This window comes from Aulonocara sp. 'chitande type north' Nkhata Bay, linkage group LG5 (assembly GCF_057382095.1).
Source record: "Aulonocara sp. 'chitande type north' Nkhata Bay isolate Kocher_YH1m ecotype deep benthic linkage group LG5, A_spYH_male_GT1.1, whole genome shotgun sequence".
NCBI lineage: Eukaryota > Metazoa > Chordata > Actinopteri > Cichliformes > Cichlidae > Aulonocara > Aulonocara sp. 'chitande type north' Nkhata Bay.
This window is the reverse complement of record NC_141348.1, coordinates 47444134-47457111: the sequence shown is the minus strand read 5'-3', so window position 1 is coordinate 47457111 and position 12978 is coordinate 47444134. Positions and strand designations below refer to the sequence as shown.

Sequence of the window (12978 nt, the reverse complement as noted above, 5' to 3'; positions counted from 1 at the left end):
ATTCTGACAAAGGGCAGCTTTGTATTAAAGTTACTCTAATGGTATTCAGAGAAAACTGCAGCTTGTCTCTCAGAACTCAAACACTGTGAGGAAAAGAAGAAAATCTTAATTCTCCTCATCCTCATGAATGCAATCGTTTTTATCCTGTTAAACTGAACACAAAGACCTGATCTAAAATTAGCCCGGCTCAGTATTTAGGCCACCTCTGTGAAGCTGCCTGAGAGTCATCCTCTCTGTGGTTTGTCTGTGCAGCGTCTCTGACGGGCCACACGTCCCCCCCACCTTACGTCTCCACAAGGTGAGTGCTGATAATTTGCCCGAGGCTGCAGTGAAATGCATCCCGGTCGTCGTGACATGAGATTATTCACCGTCTCACACCCTGCCGGCTCTTTGTTCATGGATGACTTCACACCAGCAGCCAGTGTTTCTTCACTGAGACCGAGCAGGGGGCTCAGAATCTGTTAGAGGAAACCTGTGATGTTTAACATTTTACCTGCCACTGCTGTTCCTTTATGAGGTTCTTTTCACAGTCATGACGCCCTGATCTAAATCACCGCTGTAGGTTCACTTCCACTGCTGGCAGCCATTTATCTAAGATCCAAAAGTCAGGTCTACAGTATACAACGCTGTTAAACAAGGCACAGACTGTATTTATCAGATGGACACAGCTTATGGGTGTGAAAGACTCATCGTGGGAGTGCCTTAAACCTGCATTCTCTGTAATGGCCAGCAGGGGCCGACTGCTCTGACCGTATGGACTTCTATGAGAAAACAGCTCTGCTGCTCCCCTGATGTCTGCCCTTTACTGATGAATTAATGGTCTCATCTGAAATTTTCAAGCCTTACTGAAAGACCCAGTGCTGATTTTAAAACTCTGAGGTCTCCATTAGTGTACAGAAGAAGGATGAAACAGGGCGTGGTGCCCTTAGTTTCTTAGGTTGAAAAAACATTCAGCTTGTGACCAAAGAACTCCCACTCTGAACTTGCAGCTTCATAAGGGGCTCTTGAGAGATTGTCTACAGTAAATAATGGTTCTATCAGCCTGCAGGCCAAAAATTACATTTTGGACAAATTTTTCTTTTGGAAATTTTGAGCATCATTTTGGTAGAAATGGATGACATAATAGACATGCTTCCCTTTTTTCTATACAATTTAATACATTTTCCTAGACAATATGTCTTTTGTGGTAAACACACGTATCCTCAGACGTACAAGGATTCAGAGAAAATGCAGAAGGAAGTCCAACATTCGTTTTGTGACTAACTGTCATATAATGTTGTCTTTTCTTCTTGTTTTCCATCAGCCTCAATAACAGAGTTTAGATGTGCTTGACTGGTAAAAATCCTCCCAAAACACAGAAATGTGTGACATCTTTTGAATGTGTAGAAGGTTGTGTGTTGCCTCCGCAGAGATAATACTAAATGAGAAAGAAAAAAAGCAATATTTGTTCAACTGATGCGAGATTTTTGTCGTTTCTTTACTTAAAAAAATAAATAAATTTCTGCCATAAAGGGATTTGGTAAAGATGTAAATTTGACACCAAAATGAAGAAACTTAAATATCCAATGTTAAAAAATTCTTTAACACTAAAATTACTCATGAACTAAGAATATTTTCTTTCAGGGTTTCTGCCAGTTTCAGGTAAAATCACTCCCTGATTTCCTGATTTTGGAGAAGAATCAGATCTGTCAGATCACAAACGCCTCAATTAACAGGCTGCAGTTTGGTTTGGGGGCGCTGTTGCCTCATTAAATTAGGGAAAATGTCGTGAAGTGATGTAGGTCAAAAGGCGCAGAGTGGAGAGGTTCCTGTGACTCCACCACCACCAGCTCAGCTCAGCAGACACCAGCAGGGAAAGCCACGAGCTGGTTTTGCGCATGGTCAGTTTCACCTCAGTCATTTTTTCGCCTCTCTCTCTCCCTCTCTCGCTCTCCGTCCTCTTCACTCATCATCATCCAGCAGCATCCATCTCTCCGGATGTCCACAGCCGTCGGATTCCTGTCTGGTCGCGCCCTGGGCACCAGGTAAGACCCCGCTGTCATCCCCATCACTGCCCGCTCTCAGTGCTCCGGTCCTCTCATCGGTGCCCCTGCAAGTGATCGAGGCTTTTTTTCCTTTCTTTTTGTTTTTTTTCTCTCGGGTTCCTGGGATGCAGCGCGGGGTGGATGCTGCCTGCCTGGATACTGACTCGTTTCCCGGTGTTTCCCTTCAGAGAAATCCGCACTTGAGTCGCTGCCTGGTTGCATAATTTACCTCTGAATGCGATCATCGCAGACTCGGACTCCCCTTCCTCGTTTGGTCCGTGTTATCTGCCGTCTGCTCGGGGTAATGAAAAGCGTGTCAGTCAGTGTGGTGCTTATCTGCCCTGGTTCATCCTGATATCATCTACACACACACACACACACACACACACACACACACACACACACACACACACACACACAGGCGGAGTGCACTGGTTCAGGTTTTGGCAGCTTGGCGCATCGCAAGGTCACGGTGGTGCTGGAGCACAGCCACAGGGTGGAATGACGGGTTGCTCATGGGCACTCGGGCTCCCAGATGTGATCCATCGAGGCGGGCTCTGATGATAAACGAGAAGTGTGTCAGTGGGCTACTTTAGCCCGGAGCTCCCCGGAGATTACAGACGAGTGATGCGCTGCTTTGTGGAGCAGAAATCACAGCTTGGTGAAAAGGCTGTGCTGTGTTAGAGCAGCCCTGTCTAACATGTGGCCTGCTGTTGGGAAGTCATTCATAATGATGAATAATTGTTAATAAGTTGCTTTGCTGGTCTACAAAGAAGTAATATTTTGCTCATTCGGTTACAAAACACTCCGCGTGGAGATGTTTTCTGCCTTTAAAGAGCCGCTGTGAATATCCCTGCGCGTGTAAGAAGAACAACAGTCAGACTTCATGTTTACATTGCATTTATTTTCTTTAGAGCAGGGGCGTGCCCAGAGCAGGACAATTATACTAGAAGGAAATCGATACAAGCTGTGGTGGATTGTAACTTAGTACATTTACTCAAGTACTTTACTAAAGAATCATTTTAATGGACGTTGCTCCTTTCTACTTTTACTCCACTGTATTTTGGATGTCAGTATTTTAGTGCTTTTTACTTCATACCATTTATTGTAAAACATTAATTACGTTATATATTACATATCTAAGAATATCAATATGAATGTGTTATTCTGTGTTAGGGACTGAGTGCTGTGTAGAGGAAATTACATTATTGTGTTTGGGATGTTGAAAATGATGCCGTTGCCCATCAGATGCCTTTGCATCAGTTTTGGCAAAACCACTGGTTTTTTGCTGAGCTGCCTGGAGACACAACACTGGTCCCATTTTATGCTTGAATGATTCATGGGTCAGTGTTAAGTGGCTGAGCAAAAAAAGTTTTTTAAAGCAGCCAAGGTCTAAAGAAAAACTTTGAAAGACTTTCAGAAATTCTGGATCCTTGGAAGCAAAATCTAAAGAAATAAGGGACTAATAAGGTTTAAGACTTGCACAGTATGATTGTAACAGCTGATTATAGCTTTGAAAAACATTATTAAACATTGCTTAACATGAAACATTGTTTTCTATGCTTGTGGGGCCATTTTTTCTGTAATGTTTTTTACGCTACACTTTATTTTTAATCAAACGCTCTGATTTCCTGTAGGGTCCCTGCCTTGTTTTGTGCCATTCAATTTTAAAAATTCATTAAAACAAAGACTTTAATAGACTATTTAATAGCTTTTATTATCCAGTCATTTTAACTCTCCTGCCCACTTGAGATCAGTTTATCAAATTGGGTTGATTTTGACTATGAACTAAAAGCGTTTTTTATACTCCCACATTGGATCTTCAGACTTGAGCTATCGAGCCTCTTTAATGTTCACACCAGCTTGTGCTTGATAAGGATCACACCCGGGGCTCTGAGGTGTTAACCAGCACAGGCAGACAGTTTCTTCTCTGTGAAACAAAAATAAATAACTCAGTGCATTTTTAACCTCCTAAGACCCGAACTCTTTCACAGCATGCATTTCTAATTTCTCTTTGATATTTGGTCACATTGGGGCCCGATGAATGTAAAAACAGAGAATTACCAGATTTTTTTAACCTTATTTTTGTTTCTAAGAAAAATAAGAGCCACATATGAGGATATTCGTTTAAAGTTTTGATAGAACAGTAGCAGTATAATGTCCTCGTAAGTGGATATCAGGCGCATGTAGAGCAAAATTGAGTATTTTAGTCTAAATAACCAAAAATGTGATGTCCACATATGTGGACGGCAGGTCCTAGGAGGTTAAAGCAATTGTCTCACTTTGTTTAAATTGCTCCCTGCTGTTAACGCATCTCTGTGCACATATATCAGTTTTCACCTTGACCTGGTTTAAAGAGCTTACAATGAATTGAAATCAGCTGCAAACATCTCTCTCTCTTCCTTTACTTTAGGATTTAGCTGGTTTTAACTCTCCATCACCGGGAGAAGTGTCAGCGCGACAGTGATGACAGGGAGAAGAAATGGGAATGAATAACCATGAAGGTGAGACGTGTGTGATTAAATGTGTGATGGATTCCTGTCTGCAGGTGGTGTGGAGACAGCAGGCCTGCAGGATGAATCCCCTCTCATGTGTGACAAATAGTGCACGATTCTTCTGGTTTCACTGAGGCGGAAGAAGAAGCGAGACGTTTATTTCACTTGAGCAAATGTGAAAACAGTCGAGTAAAAATTTGCATTTGAAAGTAAAAATGTTATTTTAATGCATTTGTGAGACAGACCCATTAAAAGTAATCAAATTATCATAAATCGCTGGAATTAGTTTTGATTAATATATATATGAGTACACAGACGTGTAGTTTTCATTTTGAGCTGATTTGTACTTGTTCTCAGTCACTTCTTGTTATAAATGTCCTAAAAATATGCAAACTCATTGCCTCAGAATAAAATGAAGTAATGTCAGGGATGAGTTTTAACTAACATGTTTATTTTGAGTCTGCAGCACAGAGCTCAGTAACACAAACTGCCTGGTCAAAAACAATGTCAGCAGTTATTATCCAGTGTTTAATTACTGCAGTTATTAATATGTTTCAGCTGCCAGCAGGTTATGCAATCCTAACTGCTTCTCATTTCTTAAACAACCACGTAGGAAGACACAGCCCATAGTGGAAAACATGTTACTCTGTTTCATGAGGATCAAATTATTGACCTGCATCAAGCAAAGAAAACAACCAAACAGAAACACTGAAGCAACTACAGCTGGTTAAGAACTGTTCAATGTGTTATTAAAACCTGGAAAGATAGAGTTAAACCATCATCTCTGAAGACAGAAGAAATTCAGTTGAATAAAAAGCATTTCTACATGTGCAATCTGAAAAGAGCTCAACCTTAAGAAAACTACCGATCGCTGAGGTGAACCAAGAAAAAGGAGCATAAACACTGAGCGAAGGCTGAGCCATGTAGTCTGCCTTTACAAACATTTATGAAAGAATGGGTCGTTCTGAAGAGTGCACTCAATTCAAGTGTGCCACTCTAACAGGATACCACTGTTGCAGAAAGTCAGTTCATGAAATTTCTTCCTTCATAGAGTTTCCATAATCAGCTGTAAGTGGTATTATTGCAAAGTGGATGCATTCAGGAACCACAGCAGGGATTGGCCAGTACGTACTGACCAAACTTCCTCTGACATCATCATCAGCACAAAATCTGCACTGCTGGGTTTCCACAACACAGCAGCTCCTGTAGGTGTGAGGTGTTGGAGGCCCAGTGCGTTTGTTCATATCGTAGAACAAAGTAGAGGATGTGTGCTTAATATTAGGGTAAACAGGAAGTCAGATTCTTCTTTGAACGTTAAAAGTTTAACCAGTTCATCGATGAATTCATGTGTACGTTTATGGAAATTTTACAAAGATTCCTAAAAAATGGGATGGATCTGAAGTAACCCTTTGACAACTTGAGAACCACTTCTGACCATGACTGATAAATAAAGTATAAGGCTACATGTTATTAATGTGAGCCTACGATCAATCCAGTCTTAACCAGAGACACAGAAAATGATTTTTTTTGTAGGTCAAGTCGGGCTCCGTTGGATTATATAACTCCTTTCATATGTGTCATGAATCATATAATATTTAATCTATTTATTCAGTGAGGATAAAGCCGAGTGGAGGTCCAATGAAGACATGAGCACATATCGATGGAGTCCTCTTTCAACACCGTAGAGCTCCGGGAGCTGCGAGGGAGTGGAGCCCGGCGAGGCCCGTCTCCGACACCGACTTCAGCACCCTGGACAGCAGCAACGCTGGGCTGCTCCGCCCGGGGCTTTGAGAACGCCTCCTACGAGCAGGATGAGGAGCAGGACCTCCGTCAGCAGGAGCAACAGCCGACGAGTTATCCGCCTTCCACATCAGGAAACAGTAAGGTGAGCGCGGTGGGGTTTGGTGGTTGTGGCAGACATTTGTTTTGGATGTTTTTAAAGCAGTCGCTTAAAACAGTCCTTATGTGACCTCGGCAGATTCGGGTTACAGAGCGAACCCCGTAGCCAAAAGTGATGTAACCTTCCAAATCTAACCTGAGCCAGAAATCCAGCTTCACAGGCATCTCTTTGGAAGATGAACCCTGTGAGAAGAGACAAACACACGCTGGCGTACAGCTGCGGGCCTGGAAAAAGAACTTGTCCAGGGTTTTCTGGCATGTTTGTCTTCAGGAAACAAACAGATTTAAGCTTCCTTCTTAATTGGAAAATGGCTTTGTACTGATTGCTGTTTAGATGCCTTTGGGGTGACATCACTCTCCCGCCCGGGCTTTTATTTTGTTTGTGCTGTTTGTTAGACTGTCACGACTCCACGGAGCTCATCTGTATCTGTACAGCTTTTACTGACACACGTCGGCGACATTCATCAGTAACAGGTCGTCGCGCCGACGCATTTTCTCCTCTTTGGATGTGATCTCACTGCTTTCTGTGAACGCTGACCTCAGCGCTGTGCTCTGGCTTGTTTATCTCATCCTTCTTTCTTTCTTTCCTTGTGTTTTCTTCTTCTAATTCTTTCCTCCCTCTCCACTTCATTCCTTGCTTCTTTTCTTTCTTTCTCAAATTCTCTTTCTTGTGTCACATCTTTACTTTCTTTTATCTTCATATTCCTTCTTTTCTTTACTCTTTCCATTGTTTCCTCCTTTCCCTACTTCCTTTTTTATTTGACCCTTTTTTCTTTCATTTTTCTTTTTGTCTTCACCTGTCTGTTGTTCCTACCTTCCTTTTTTCCCTTCCTTCTTTCCTCCCTCTCCCTATCTCCCTTTATTCCTTCCTTCTTTCGGTTCCTGCTCCCTTTCCCTTTCCCTCTGTTTCTTCACTTCATTCGCTCCTTCTTTCCTTGTGCTTTTATTTATGATTTTATCTGTTTTGTCTTTTCCTTAACCCCTTCATTCCCCCCTTTTTCTGTTCTTATTTCTATATTTTTCTTTCCTCTATTCTCTTCTTTCCTTGTTTCCTTCCTCCCTTTCTCACTAGCATCATCGTCAGGAGATCTCACCACAGTCGTATGATGAGGAGGAAGGCGGGGGTGGAGCAGGTGGAGGTCAGGAGGACGGTCAGGACTTCACTGAATTTCGCCCCGTTGATGACCACTCGGCAGACTATGGCTTCATCTTGGCGCTGGTGTTCCTCGTGAGTGGGATCGTCCTTGTGGTAATCGCCTACACCATCCCACGGGAGCCCAAAGTCGACCCTGACTCAGTTTCGGCTCGACAGATGGAGAAGCTGGAGATGTACTACGCCCAGCTTGGCTCCCACTTGGATAAGTGCATCATCGCGGGCCTGGGCCTGCTGACCCTGGGAGGGATGTTCCTGTCCGTGCTGCTCATGGTGTCCATCTGCCGGGGCGAGATGTACCGACGCAGGGCGGCATTCGTTCGACCCAAGAGGACTTACGGCTCCATCAACCTGAGGATGAAGCAGCTGGCGACTGGAGAGGCAAGGTTAGGTGAGGGCGGGGATGGAGGCGAGGAGGTTTTGGTGGAATGCGCAGCGACGCGGAATAACGTACAGCCAGAGCCGAGCCGGGACTCTAAATCAGTACCGGGACCAAGCAAAAACCCTCCTCCTTCTCTTCCTGCTGCTTCTTCTTCTGCTGCTGCTGCACGTGGAGTCAACTAGCTCCACCCTCTGCCTTCCTCTGCGCGATCCCCCAGGTGCATTATGGGGATGCAGGTCGCCCGTTTGTGCCGAGGGGAGAACCCCATCTTAAGCAAGAGACTTCCTGCCGGAGCTGTTACCCGGCATGTAGGGATGAACTGAGCTTAAGGGATATTTATTCTGACCAATCACAAGGGATGTATGACTTTACAACAGAGGGCTCAACTGGGTGGAAGACGAGAGGTAAGCCTGTGGCAATGTGGATAAGAGCACATGTGGACATGAACGGATGCATATCAAAGATTAAAATGAAGATTTTGAATCCTAGTATGTTAATCAGATTCATACAATATAAAGCACATTATGATATAAAGCACTGCAGAAAGTAAGATTAACATTTTATTGTGAAAATTCTTTACTGATGCTGAAAGGAAGTTCGGTAATTAAATCTAGCCATATTTTAAGCCCTAACCAGCAGGTTCACCTTAACACACTCACACTAAATACTCGGCTTGCAACGCTGCTGTGAATAGCACTATAACAGACTTCACAGTAAATTACTGTAAAAGAAAGAGCAACTCGCAGTCATACAAAAAACAGAGGCAACAGTTTTGAAAGCTTGGCGACGTTCACCTCCAGCCATTAATGCAGAAGGTTAACTGCAGAAAACCCTAAAAAAAAGCTTAAAATGTTCAGTTTAAACCTGCATTAAGCAAAATAAGTGACTGATTAAAAAGATGGAACAGAGCTCGCTTGGCTCCTTTTAGCTGCTTGTTTTGTTTTTCTGGCCGCACAGACAGATGTGGTTTAATGTTGGGAGGTGGATTCAAGCTGGAAAAGGTCTCAATTCGTTCCATCTGATATTTCTGTGACTTTTTTGTAGTAAAACTGTCTTTGCTTACTTGTAATATAAATTTATTATCATATAATTGCTGATTTTTGTGCCCACATGATTAATGGGACCTTGTTGGAGTTTGTTTTTGATCTTTTTTAGTTGCTAAAAGCTCCACTGTGTTCCCACTTCATCCCGTTTGATGTTTGCCTTTTTTTCTCTATAATGCCAGCCTGCTGGGGCTGATCAGAGTTGTAGAGTAGCATTATGATTCATTTCTGCTTGTGTTTGTGATTATTTTTTCCTCCATTATTCCCTCTCTTTATCTTAGTACCTTGTTCTTTTGCTGCTCGTCACTGCCCTGTGGTCGCCAGCTCACCTCTGGCTTTGTCTATCAGGGTTTTGACAAACACCTAAACAAGAAGAAATCTTTTACAAAGCTCAGAAAATCTAAGAGGAGCTGCAGATTTAGCTAATAATGGATCTGACGCTGCAAGCTTTCTTAAATTTTCAGTTAATTTGTTGTAAAGGTGTCGGGTGAAATGCTCATGTTCAGATGATAAAAAGAAAGTTTTTCTTAAAATCACAGATTCCTCACAGCTGTTTGTGTCTTTGTTGATATTCTGCCAGCAGATTTTTAGCAGAGGCAGGAAAAAACCTCCACGGGGAACTTTTAAGCCATCAAATATTGATTCTCTTATTGGCCTCAAACGTCCAGAATCCATCTGTCTATAACCACACAGCACATGCTGCTGCTGCTTTCTCTCACTGTAAGTACAGAAAATGGCAGCCCAGTGAGAAATACTCCTCTGTGCATGGTCTGTCTTTAACTCACCAGCTTAAAAGCTGATTATGCCCCCTTGTGGTCAGAAATTGCTTAATGCAGCTTTAACGTTTGGCTGGCTGCAGCGAGAGCTAGGAGGTAACGATGAGAGGTGTTAGCCTGGCAGGTGCAGAAGTGATACACGTTACCCAGAAAGCATTGCTCCAGGCGTCAAAGAGCATAGTTGTCTGTAATGATTTCTTTTATTTTCTTATTTTTCTCTTTGACAAACAGTTTCTGAGCAGATCTTGGTTGGAAATCACGGCTGTTTTATCACAGCAGACACTAGATGAAGAACACAGTTTGTTTGTTGTTGTTTTGTTTTTGTTTGTTTTGTTTTATCACAGAAGCATTTCAAAATCAAAATTTTAAGCCACAACAATGAGTAATTTAACAGGGGTCACATTCATTTTTGCAAGCGACAGAACCAAAAAAGAAAGTGTGTAAAAATCGACTTCTCCAACAAGCCTGTTTTACATAAAAAGTGTCAGTGAATGCAGCATCAACAATAAGTATTGTGTCACATATCTGGTGTCTCGTGCTGCATCATCCAAAACTGTTGCCTCATGGTTACTGATCAGCATTTTCTGTGAGCATCAGCTTCCACAGCAGAGACTCCATCAGAGAGGGAAACTTCATCTATAAGCAGCAGCTGCTTCTCCAGAACTTGAAGTCATATTTATATAAAACTACCCTGTGCTACACGCTAGACTTACATAGACTTTATGGTTTGTATCATTTGAAAGTGCGCATGAACTTTTTTCGACTGAGCAGTTTTTATGATCAGTGGTGGACAAACACTTCAGATCTTTACTTAAGAAAAAGTACTAAACACAAGAAAGAAGTCCTGCGTTAACTCGAAGGGGACCTGTTGTAAATCCTTATTTTCTGTCATATATCCTGTTACAGTGATGGAAAGTCACAATACTCAGCTTTGGTTTGTATGAAGTCACAAAGAAAGGAAATCCTTCATATGGTCTTTTCATTCAGAGAGCACAGAAGCCCCGCCCACCTGCCTTTAAATATATTCTATTTTCAAGGCAACATCCAGTTTAAAATAAGTAAGGATTATTTTGAACTTTAAATCATGCAAAGCTATTTTGGCAGAGAACAAAAATATGAAGCAGGATGTGAGCAGAATTGGCTCCCTTGATAGTAATTGTGCACATTTTTGCAAACTTCACGCTGATTACAAAGCACAGATCCATTGTTTCATTTGGACATTTAGACAACCGAGAGTAATGTTGGTGTTAAAGAGAGTGAGTGTTTATTTTATCGAGTAAAAAACTGTAGGAGAAAAAATGCTAATAAAACAATTTAAAGGACATGGGGCAAAAATAATTAACTTCTATAACTTAATGTTTGAGCTCTACTTGTGTTTAATTTATAATGATCCCAAAAAGCAGATTCTGTATGAGTATGAAGACATTTTTGGGACAGGAAGCCTTTTGGTTTCTGTTTGTACTCCAGGCTTTGGATAGATGCGGGTAAACAGTTCATGTAGAGAGGAAATGCAGGATTACATTTGTCAAAGTATATTAGATAACCATTGTGTAGTATCTTATGACAGTTTTTTATTAATTATAAAAAAATTACAAATGGAAATCGTGGCCTGGCTGGTACCACAAAATTAGCCATTATACCCAGTGGCTAAGTTATCAGACATCCCAGTGGGTTCCCAGAATTAATTACTTGTGCCTACACAACTTCCATCCATCCCCTTATCCAATTCAGGGGCACAGGGAAGCCGGAGCCCATGTATTTAGTTACACTCCACCACTGATTATAATCCGAACGTCTATGAAAGAGTCAAAAGCCTAAAATGGGTAAAAAGCTGATTTCATCTTAAAGAAGAAACATTAAAGTGACTTGTGGATGTTTTTGAGTGGATTGAACCTTTAATGACATCACTTATTTGTATAATATGTACACTGATGTTATTTATGTCATGTAAGGATACGATATGCCTTAACAAGTAAACACCGGCACTGTACATTGTGTATACACTGATATTATTATGCTAACGTATTACGGTCTGTATAGTGAGCCAGTTAGCCAAGGGTAATGTAGCCACACACACACACACACACACACATGCACACACACATGCACACATTATTGAGTCCAGCTTGCAGTGGCGCACACACTGATACTAATCTCAGCTGTTTTTTGACGTTTTACAGTTTTCTTTCACAAATACTGTAAATATAACCTGCAGACATGCAGGATGTGGAGGACCTTCAGAAACTTCTGCTCCAGAAACACGACGCAGGTATGCAAAAGTATAAAAAAAAACAACGAGTCACAGCGAACCAAGTTCTTTCTTTCATAAACATCACACAAACTGCTGAGTAACCCTGCGAGGCCTAAACCATCACAGGATCAGAGGTTTGGTCGAATCCTAACAAAAAATGACTTTTGGGTCCTCTGTTATTGTTAGGTCTCATAACATAAAGCGCCTTGAGGCAATTATTGTTGTGATTGGTCGCGATAAAAATAAAATTGAAATGGAAATGTGACTAGTTCGCAAAGTGTGTTAGCAGAATTATTAAACTTTTCATTCGACTGTGAAGATATCAGAGAACGATTTTAAAGTGAAAGTCCCATTGTTGATGGCACAGACTTAGGGGTAATTATTAGTGATGATGGCTTTAACGTCACAGACAAACGGTCTTACGGCCGATCAGCTGGTGTGAAGGTCGTTTGAGCCTTAAAATGTCAGAAAAAACTAAAATTGATTTTTTTTTCTCCCACTGACAATAAAAAAATGTTCTAGACATATATTTATCACTTTTAAATATCCCTACTATGATCACACTTTGGAAACAAAGAATTTGAGGACATCAACAATGACCATAACTTTATTGTTATTTAACTAACGATAAAATATTTCTGCTTTCAATGAGTCTTCTGAATATTTTAGTAATAAAACATTTAACATAAGAAAAAAAAGGCCAATAAATATACAAAAGCATGAGCTTCAAATATATTGAATCTATCAACACTAATGTAATTATAAACATTGATAGTGTAAGCAATGATTAAAAAGTAAAACAAAGACATAAAGAAATATTTTAACTTTACATGAATTATTATATTTATTAATTACAAACAGCAAATGTTTGATGACACAAATATTCAAACCTGTTAAAGGTTTTTATTTATTTATAGTGTTATTGTTATTTTACCAGGAGCTGCATCCAGGTAGA

At 41.1% G+C, this 12978-nt stretch overlaps 1 protein-coding gene across 2 annotated transcripts; it reads left to right on the top strand.

The window, feature by feature from the left end:
- The first annotated feature begins 1805 nt into the window (after positions 1–1805).
- LOC147331549 (uncharacterized) lies at positions 1806–12978 on the top strand. Of its 2 annotated transcripts, XR_015129198.1 has the most exons (5): positions 1806–2024; positions 4438–4528; positions 6132–6404; positions 7491–8357; positions 11953–12978. XR_015129198.1 is itself a non-coding variant. In XM_086293962.1 (4 exons), the coding sequence occupies exons 3-4, from the start codon at positions 6180–6182 to the stop codon at positions 8133–8135; spliced, it is 870 nt and encodes a 289-aa protein (XP_086150088.1). In that variant the 5' UTR covers positions 1806–2024; positions 4438–4528; positions 6132–6179; the 3' UTR covers positions 8136–11513. The 2 variants fall into 2 exon arrangements, 1 of the variants encoding a protein (XP_086150088.1); XM_086293962.1 differs by lacking the exon at positions 11953–12978 and having other exon boundaries at positions 7491–11513.

Bases quoted from the DNA above. Each gene is read 5' to 3' on its own strand.
- LOC147331549 (XM_086293962.1), top strand. From the start codon at position 6,180: ATGGAGTCCTCTTTCAACACCGTAGAGCTCCGGGAGCTGCGAGGGAGT. The intron at 6,405-7,490 runs GTGAGCGCGGTG...CTTTCTCACTAG, and splicing joins CCACATCAGGAAACAGTAAG to CATCATCGTCAGGAGATCTC.